The sequence below is a fragment of the Seriola dumerili genome, unplaced genomic scaffold (genome assembly GCF_002260705.1).
Source record: "Seriola dumerili isolate Sdu_G_001 unplaced genomic scaffold, Sdu_1.0 BDQW01000331.1, whole genome shotgun sequence".
In the NCBI taxonomy this organism is placed as follows: Eukaryota; Metazoa; Chordata; class Actinopteri; order Carangiformes; family Carangidae; genus Seriola; species Seriola dumerili.
Window position 1 is genome coordinate 4,457,611 of NW_019174586.1, and position 10,159 is coordinate 4,467,769.

Consider the following 10,159-nt stretch of genomic DNA (forward strand, 5'->3'; position numbering starts at 1 on the left):
GCTGCTCACACACCTTCAACGTGCTCGGAGCGATTGAAAACAACAGAAAAACAGCTTGCCACGGTTCGTTACCATGGAAATGTGTTTCGACCTCGTTCAAAAGAGAAGCTCTCTCTTTGTTCTGAAGCGCAGCTCACTTTCACTCAATCCTGAATCACACACGATTGTGTACTCGCTCCCTTGATAAAACACAACAGCTGTTTGTTTTATTCTCAAGGGTGACTTAAAATGGTGGTATGCATGGAAGAACAGCCCCCCCCCCCGATCCCCCTCCCTCCTCCCTCGCTCCCGCCAACGTGCAGCTACAGGGATGACACGCTGTACTGGAACATGAGAAACCCAGCTAACACTGTTGCCATGACAACCCAGCCAGAGGATAACTGTTTTACAGCATATAACACCACCCACCACCTTGGCTGCCTCAGAAATATGTTGTTCCTCTCTGCTCTGTATGGCAGTGGTGAGACGCTTTGGTCATCGCTCACAGTTTCTCAATCCGACCTACAGTGATTCAACTACTCATGCTGAAAGACTTCCCTTTTTTCACTCACACACCAGAGCTAAAGAAGAAAAACACTAATGAACCATCCTACTGTCAAAGCAACACAAGCAAGGACTAATTGAAAATGTCACATCTGCATCGTAAATGTCACTGGTTTTAAGAGATGTATCCCACCGATAACATTATCTCCCCGTCATCTCTGTTTCACTTTAGCATCATTTTGAGACAAAAATAAATAAACATGGCCATGGTTTATCAGGGCTGTTGTCATTCAGCTTATGGAAGATAAGAAGAAATATCAGCCAATGAAAAGTCTAGTCATTCTTAACTTGGAAAACATCTGGAAAACACAACACTGAAGTAGAGCTGATATGTGACGATTTTTCCTGGTTACTGTATAAAACAAACATGTTCTCTTACGTTTGAAGGACATGTAGGCCAGGGCATCTCTTTTTTATTCTTATTTATGATATGTTGTGACACTCCTGCTCCTGCAGTTTGGATATTGTACTTGGCCATATTATGATTTTTATTTTAATATAGTGGTGAACTGCTCAGCCCTACACTGAAGTAAACTTTGTTCCAGAGACTTTATGTAGTTCTAGTAAGTAAATATATTTACACATACATACACTTGTCTTATTATTAATATACTATTAGTCCTGATAGTATCAATATTATGATTGATTATTATTTCTACAATAAGAGTTAATCAGATTTTCAGATCTGATTTTTTTCTGTATTTCAGCATAAATTGAAGACATGCATTTAGTACCATCCTTCGTCTTGTCACAACACTAATTAGTGCACATATTCTCCCTGACAACAAGATAATTGATTGGCCAGCGGGAGCAGACATTTTGGGTTAATTTACTTCAACAGTGAATCAATTATCGTCTATCTCGGCCTGTGTTAACAATCTTTGTAAATGAGCTGCACGTAATGTTGGAATTGTGAAATGTCTCTGAGGCATATTTGTAAATCAGTGACTCGTCCTGCTCAGTCCTGGATGAAAGACAACCGTTCATATTATCTGATGCAATGAGAATGTAAGTACTGTGTAAACATTTGTTTTGACTCAATCTTGACATCTTAATTTGAGACGTAATGAATCATTGTGAATCTTTAAGCTTCTTATAATAAGATACAATCAATTCTATCGATCCCTATCACACTGTAATTAATTAGGTTAAACAATTATGTAAGAACTATTTACCAAAGAGGAACAATTCCACAAAAGGAGACTCATTAACAAACATTAGGAATTAAATTTTGTAATCTCGCTCTCTTGTCGTAAACAACGCTTTGTTGCTGGGGCACAAACAAATCCCTGTCCACGGCCATTGGGATCAACGTGATGTAAATGAATCTGATCCTCTATTAGCATCGCCGTCTTACTGGCACAGGTCTGTGCAAGAGGACTGGGCACTGCCATCCTCTGCCCTTCATCCCCTGTGGCAGCGAACCTCAAGTGCTGTTTGTAGACGGCAGACCTATTGTCATCATTTCAGTTGCAGACTTTCTTTTTTTTTTTTTTCAAGCTCTCAGAGACCTGTCATTTACATAACATCTCCCATGCTTCATTGACTTGTTAAATGGGTGAAGCAGTAAATGTGACATGAAACGTCACCTTGATTGCATTCTGGTGGCATTTAAGTGAAGTGTCACCTTCATTAAGTTTGGCTGGCAGACTGACAAGTTGCTGAGCTGCGGCACAAACTACAAATGGCACCGAAAATGAAGCTGGATAAAAGTAGAGAAAAGTGCAGATATAAGTAAGCAATCTTCAATTTAAGTTTTTTAAAACTAAATAGAAAAATGACATTCTGCCATATTGCTGAAACAGAAGCTTTTCATGTTATTCCATGAAAATATTATTTATGGAATGGGAGTACAACTTTTAAGTATATGACAGTGAGTATGACAATGAGTTAATGAAATTTGTAACCCCTTCTGCTTGCAAAAAAAGCTCTCGCATCTTAAATCTGCACCATCATCGCTGTGTGAGCATTTCTGTGCCATTGCTGCATTTTAATGAGGCCAAGCCAGGCACTCAGGCCTCGGTTAATAAACCTGAAGATGAAACATCACCCTGGCTGTGCTATTGACGTCTCCTATATGAGGTGGCAGATTCAGGACATTCCTTGTGTACCTTCTGTCATCATTAGCTTCAGCCCGGGCAGGATCCTATCAGAATATCCATGGACAACCAACAATGTGAAACGCTGGGAGGAAGGGAGGGAGCGGGAGAGAGCTGACGCCTCACGGGCTGATTGCTCACACGGGTGAAGATTCATTTTGGTTAACCATCCCTCCGTGTCATGATTGGCTGAACTAATGGCCCATAAACACACCTGATTACACAAAGGTGGTGAGACTGATTGGTGGAATGATAGCATCGCTCCTGAGGAATGTAACTTCAATAAGTCATTTCCACATTGCAGAAAAGCTAAATTGTGTCAAAGGTTGGTTCACTTTCTAACAACAATATGGAACTAGTTACATTAGGACACAATATTGTGTCTAACTTGCACATAAGGTTTAAATAACAACTTCAAAAGGAATAAATGGCAAAAACCTCAGGCTGCAGTTATGTTCTTAAAGGAGCAAACGTTTGCAGTGTAGCCATGAGACAATCCTAACCTTTAAGAATTCCTTGGTCTTAAAGTAAAAGCTGAAGCTACAAAGTGGTGGGCTCCAAGGAAAACAAATTAAGGTTATGCAAATCTTTTGTATTTTGGGTGAAAGTCAAACAGCAAAATTGAACTTAAATAGGAGAGAAACCTGTGAATTATTTAGTGCAAATACAAAGGAAGGTACAAGAGATTCCGTTTTATCGGCTAATTACGTTTTTGACCATACGTCTTTTCTTTTTTTTTCAAACTGTGGATATCTCATTTCTAATTTCGCAGCTTAATTTCTTAATTATTAAAAGGGAAGAAGACAAAGAAGACAAACAATGGGAAGGCTTATTCTTCAACACCTTGAAGCTGTTGAGTGACACCAACTCTCACACTCTATTTTCCAGATTCCAACACTATATCTACTTTTCTCACTGATTTTGATTTTATGTGATGGTTTCATATTAAAGCTACTCATTTTTTGGCTTTTCCCAAATAACTTCAAAGGGCCTATGAAGATAAATCAAGATATATCATATTTTGTGGTGAAATATGATATTTGCTGGTGATGTGTACTTAGACTGGTAGCTTCCTATCATCCTAAATACCATAATCCTAAATGTAAACAGTCCATAAATTGATATACTACATCTGAGATACAGTCTGAGATACAACATAAGTCAGGCTTATGGCTTCCTCAATGGCTTAGATGGAGATTAATTTCAGCCCTTGAGTATCTTCAGTTCTTTAGTCCCAAGACTGATATGTTCTTTTTGCCACGGCAGATATACAGAGGTAAACAGTATGTATATGTTAACAAAAGCAAACACAAAAAGACTGTTGGAGGTGAGAGCCAAAATCAATCCAACAGTCATGCACCAGGCAGAGGTCTCACTATACAGTATATTTGGGCTGACCAGATGTGTCCAGTGGCAAAGCCATCTAGTGTAACTCAGCACCAGATGGTGAGCAGGCGCTCTCCTGTATCCTCTGCCCAAGTGTTTATATCAGGATATGTGAGTGGAGTGGAGGAGGAGGGGTGTGGGGGGGTGGGGGGAGGCTGTGTGATTTTCGCCTGGAGCGAGGAGCGGCTTTTTAGAAAGTCAAAGTGTCAACATACCAGCCTCCATCTCATGAGTCCAACACATCACATATGCACATAGTGTATAGTGTAATGTACTGTATATAGGTAAAAACATCAAAGTTTGAAAATCTAGGATGAATTCAAACAGTGGCAGTGAAGCTCAATTCATCTTCCCCCGGAGGGGAAGTCTCTGTGGAATCATAGCAGCAGGTTTCCTCCTGTGTGTGACGAGTGTTAGCAGGTAGTGGCTAGGAAAAAGTGGAGTGTGGAATAAATTGACCACAGAGTTAATGTAATATGGTAAGACTTTTAGCACTATGCTGCCAATGTTATTGACAGAATATAAAAATGCTGTTTTGCTCACGGTGCATGTCTCAAAGCACCAGTGCATGTATCACTACGATTTGCACATGATGTCATCAGGGGCCAAGTTGCTCATATCCAACCCTGTCTGCACACGGCGGGGGGGGGGGGGGGGGGGGGGGACGATGGTAACATGGGCCTTTAATTTATGTCACATTTACAAGAACAAATTTTGTGTTAAAATGTTGAACAATCAACATCTTATTGTAAAATACCCAGGGCATTGTTTCTTGTTTGCTGTTAAAAGTACATTGACCTGGTTATTAACCCCTCCATTGATGAACTGTTCAGCCACAACTATTGAGTGAAAGCAAAAGAAATTTTCGATAATATGTCTAGTAAAGCATTTTGACCTACAGTCCGCGGGCGACAATCCACTTATTACAAGGACAGAGTGTGGCAAAAGTATATATATATTTTTTTTAACATTATTTGATTTAATACGATAATTAACTTCAAGGTATGATGGGAAATTTACATAAAGAGCTGGAGAAGAAGATGGGGCGTGAATTGGGAGAAAAGGCAGATTATCTTTATAGAGCAGAGGGAAGTCAGCCGTCTTCATGGAGACGTGTGACATTCATTAACACCCAGCAGTAGCAGGGTGGACTCAAGGCATCTCGTCACTCAGCATGTAAGCTCATAACTATGAGATTTATTCTCCTCCGTGGCTTCCACAAAGGCTTAGTCCTGAATTAGCATGTTGCTGTTGGTGGACAATATATTATATTTACAAAAAAAAGAAGCTTTTCAAGGGTAAACAAATGAATATTACTTTTTTTTTGTATACCCTTTTTTTAACGGCAACACAGTTGACATGGCTTCAAATGTCATGAGGGTCGAGAAAATAATGCAGTAAAAGACCAGATTATTTCTACATAATAGGAACATTTTTACATTGGCTGCAGTTGAAATACCATGTGCAATAGGAGTGTGCATGACCTGGAATTTTGACATATATGACATTACTATTGAAAGAAAAAGAAACCCAAATTGATTAAATAAATAAAAACAAAGAATATAATCATATTCCATAAACCAGTAAAAACAAGGGTCTTTATCAAGCTTTATATTTCACAGCAGACATTTTGACTTGTCGTAGTCAGAAAAGCATAGATGCTATGATGTAATGCTTACCAATAGCTCGCAGAAAGTCATGACAGTGAGCCAGCATGAACAAACACCCTGAAAGTGAAGCAGCTTAAATGGAATTTTACCATCATTAACCTGATTATTTACACCTGTGCTTCTCCAACTGTGACATGTCAAAAAGGGCCTACTTAAGACCCTGCACACCTGCAAATGCGTTCCCACTTATCTGGCTGATTAGACCTGTGCTCAGTGTGAAGCTGGGAGGAGCTAATGATGGGAATCGTGTAAGGGAACTGAACTCTTTGTATCAAAGTTGCAAGGTGTTACAGGTGCAACAAAACTAATGTTTTTTTTCCTATACACTGTGCAGTAACAGCAATTATGGAAATTCATTGCACATCACCCTGTAAAAGATGAACTGTATTCGTTCCCCCTTGTCTTTTTCAGAAGCTGAGAGCCTAGTGGTGGGGCTGGTGTCTCTGGTTAGTGAGATCTCGTTTCCCCCTGGCCTCGCTCAGCCTCAGCTCTGAATAGTTCCCCTGCCCCCTCCTACTAGATGTGTGTCTGGTGTGTTTAATGTCTTTTTTTTATCAGTCTGCTCTATTGGTAGCTAATAAAGACCCCTGTTACTACATGTTGAAGGCCTTGGCAGCTTCAACAACACTGTGTTTTTTACCTGCAGTAAAACTACAAAACGCAGTATTTTTAATGCGTTGACAGTCAGTGCGTCACTGTTGTACATTTTAACTGGCCTACTTTGTACTTTTAGGACTTTTACTTCTACTAGAAAAAATCATTTTAAATAGCATTACCTTTACTTGAGTACAACTTTCAAGTACTTTTTCCATCTCTGCTAAAACCACTCTGATACGGCACAAAGTAAACCCATTTCTCCAGCCTGTCTTCTATCATCCTTATACCAGCTCTCCAGTGTCGTAAGACTCTTGTACTTCTTGTAAGACTCTGGCATTCCTGATTGTCTGAAAGGCAGACTAACTAATCACATTCCTTTCTGTCCCCTTAGGTTGTTTAATTTAACTAAGCAACTCATCCTAAATAAATGACACACACACACACACACACACTGAAAGATAACAAGAGATCAGCCACTTTTATTTAGAAAGAGTCCCAAAAAATAAACAAGTTAGCACACATTCCATATACAAAATGTCAGTGAGAATAGCCTGAATATGCGATGAAACTGATAAGCAACTACGGTATATGTTTCTATTGTTGATTACAAAAACAACTGTGATAATAATAGTACAGTTTACCTCCCTTTTTGTTGTAGTGGAGGGCTCTTCATAGGTCAATTCCAGGAAAAAACATAAAATAAATCTAATAATTAGAAGTGGTCATCGGTATAACTTATGGTAGATCAGTTAACTCAAAAAAAAAAACAAACAAAAAAGAATAACCCCCTGTATTTTCTGAATTATCAAATAATAATCAGATTTATTATTTAATGGAAACAAAATAGCTTTAACGCTTTAATGCAAAAGGGCTATAATTTTTCATATTTCAACTTTTTATATAAAATATATGTATATATGTTTATACTGTATATATGTCTAACATTGTATTTCCAACTTCAAACAGTTAACCTCACAACTTCAACATTAAAATGAAAACGCATGTTTGGCAGTAATGAAATAAACTCATGTAGTATTTGCGGCAACAACATGCAACTGGTGCTACTTCATTGTCAGATCAATGCAAAAAAACATGGAGACTGGAAAACAAAGCGAAAAGGCTATTGTATTAGCACTGTCATTGCCACCAACTGTACAGCTAGTTACAAAAGTTACAGAATGTATCATTTACATTCACTGAGATGACAGTGATTGATTATATTAAGACTATATTCATATCTACTGGCACTAGAATTTGGCACTCTTACTTATTTGGCATTTTAAACCACCACATAAACCATGTGGATGTTGATGCCTCTTTTTGATGTCACTTCAAAATGTGATGCGAGAATACCATACCATACAATTTTTTGTTTTTATGTTTTGCATTCATGGCGTGTAAACAGATTAATTTCCGTTGAGTAGAACATCAACCCTGGTCTTCGTCAGAAAAAATACAAACAGCAAAAGCACTGAAGCAAACGAAGAGACAAAAGTGAAAAGCAAAAATCGCTGCACCGACTCTAACAAGAAAAACATAGAAGGATTGATTCCAAATGTCAAGCATTGACATATATTCAATATCAACACCAAATGTTAAAGAATAAAATATACAGGAAAGTTTAGAATAGGAATTAATTACATGATTTCAGCATCTCACCCCCGTATGCAATGTATTTGGCTTTAAAAATATGGAACTAGAAGCTGTTTAGTATTTTTTCTCTCTTTATACTCACACATTAAGATGTTTATATCCAACCAGTATGTAAGCAAGTTTATTTAAAAGCTATTTTGTGAAAATACATAAAAATATTTTTTTTCAATAAACTTTTTTTCTTAGATTTTCTTAGAAAAAAGGACAATTTCACATCTTAATGCAGATGGTATCAAGTGTGCTTGAAAATCCTGTTTGGCGGTGGTGGCTACAGAAACAGTGTGTTTTTGACGACATCTTCCCCTGACACACACACCCTCATGCTCTTTCACACACACATACACACGCACACTCGCACACACAGACAAACACAGCTGAGATGACTGAAACTCTGACTCCCAGAAGCAGCCATTGCCGTCAATCAAGCCCTCGTTTCCACCTCAGTCCAGTCCAGACAGATTGATAGGAAAGCATGGTGTCATCAGTTTAGAAAACAAAGGAGCCTCCCTTTTTATATTCCGAGATGTGACTCCACCCAGAGAGGGAGGCGTTTTATATGGTGCGAAATCGAGACAGAGAGCAACAATACAAGTCTTTGTGAGAGACAAAATGAAGACTCCATCTCCTACCTTTCCTTTTTCACCAGACAGAGAGAGAAAAAGTGCCAGAACAGAAGGAGGGAGGGGAGGAGGAGAAAAAAAAAATCGCTCTATTGAAACCATTGTAAGGCACTCAGAAGTTTCTCATTGATCAGGACAGATCTGTCAGGCTGACGTTTAGTCCCATGTCAGGTCTCACGTAAGGGACAGCGTGGACAGCTTTAGGAAACTCTGGAGTCATCACCCGACCATTCTCCCCAGTACTCCCAGTGACGGAAAGTCTTGCTTTATTCCTCATGGCGTCCCCGAAAGTCATCTAGAAAAACACACAAAGTCCCGCGTGCACACAGAAACAAACACAAACACACACGCAAACATTAACACATTCACACACACACACACAAGGATCCATACACAAACAAAGAGGGGACATGTTAGCTTAGAGTGTCTCCACATGTGTAAGCTTAAAAGTTTATAAATGTTGAAAACATGAGAATGTAGATGAGAACAAAATATGATGTCCATGAGTAACACAATGCACGATGCGAATGATCATGTAAAGGCTTATGCATGGTCATTGCAAGCATTATTGTTGAAATGTGTTACTAGGACAGAGGTATTAACAAGCATGGCCATCAACAGTCATACATGAAAATGGTTTTCAAAGAGCAAGGAAACTTAAATGGACAAACACAATTTTAGGCTTTAAAAAAGGGGGGATATCTCTCTCTCTCTCTCAGTAAATCATAAATCACCAGTACATACGATCCTTTGGCCAACCTCTTCATTCACTAACACTGAAGGATGGAAAGGATGGAGCCAAAAAAGCGTGCATTTGGGGGGAATTTATGAAAACCTCGTTCCCTACCCCCTAAATTTTTACACTTTCGATCCCATATACGTTGTAACCTTCCTTATAAGTTGCAAAATTCTGTGAATTCTGCGAGGAAGTTGGGTTAATATTCTGTGCATTCTTTGCCACCTTCATTCGTTTCGCCTCGGCTCGGGACTTGTAACAGAACTCAATCAAGGCCACCAGCATGGCCAAACCGAGTCCTCCGACCAGAATGTAGAAGACCCCAGCCACGTTGCTCAGGCTGAGGGCGCTCGTCTTCTCCTGCGAAATGCACACGAGATGGGGGTCAGTGACAGGGCATGGGTGAAAGGTCAAAAGATTTTTTTTTTTTTTTAAATGTACATGAATAAAACAAAAATCACGTCCACAACAAAAACTAAAAATGTACAAAAAATGCACCACTATATATAATAATCTATATTTTTTGACAGCCGATAATATCTAAAAAAGCACAAAAAATAACAAGACAAATAACACATAGGTGCTTTTTTCATTTGGGGATACATTTAAAGCAATTTAGTGGGTAAGGTTAGTATTTTAATCAGAATGGAATGCAGCAGCAGTCTGTATGCAGTGCATATAGCGTCTATGTGTTGTGGATCTGTATTAGAATTTGTACTGTACAAGGACCATTTACATGGGTTGCCCATTACAAAGGGCTAAGCTGTTACAAACGTGCTCAAAGACCTTTACTTATAGACAGAGACAAGAGGGAAGACAGCTTATTAATAAACCAATCAGGGTCTGACACATACA

The 10,159-nt window shown here is 38.9% G+C and overlaps 1 protein-coding gene across 4 annotated transcripts in view; it reads right to left on the minus strand.

Annotated features, from left to right (window-relative positions):
* Positions 1 to 6,772: 6,772 nt before the first annotated feature.
* gria2 (glutamate ionotropic receptor AMPA type subunit 2) overlaps positions 6,773 to 10,159 on the minus strand; it is a 51,551-nt gene continuing 48,164 nt past the window's right edge. For 2 of the 4 annotated variants that reach the window (XM_022759826.1, XM_022759825.1), the window contains exons 15-16: positions 9,530 to 9,664; positions 6,773 to 8,863 (exon numbers count right to left, since the gene is read on the minus strand). In XM_022759826.1, coding sequence (XP_022615547.1) covers positions 8,699 to 8,863; positions 9,530 to 9,664 — 300 coding nt within the window. In that variant the 3' untranslated portion in view covers positions 6,773 to 8,698. Of the gene's footprint in view, positions 8,864 to 9,415; positions 9,665 to 10,159 lie in introns of all 4 variants that reach the window. The other 2 variants (XM_022759828.1, XM_022759827.1) reach the window with 1 other exon arrangement.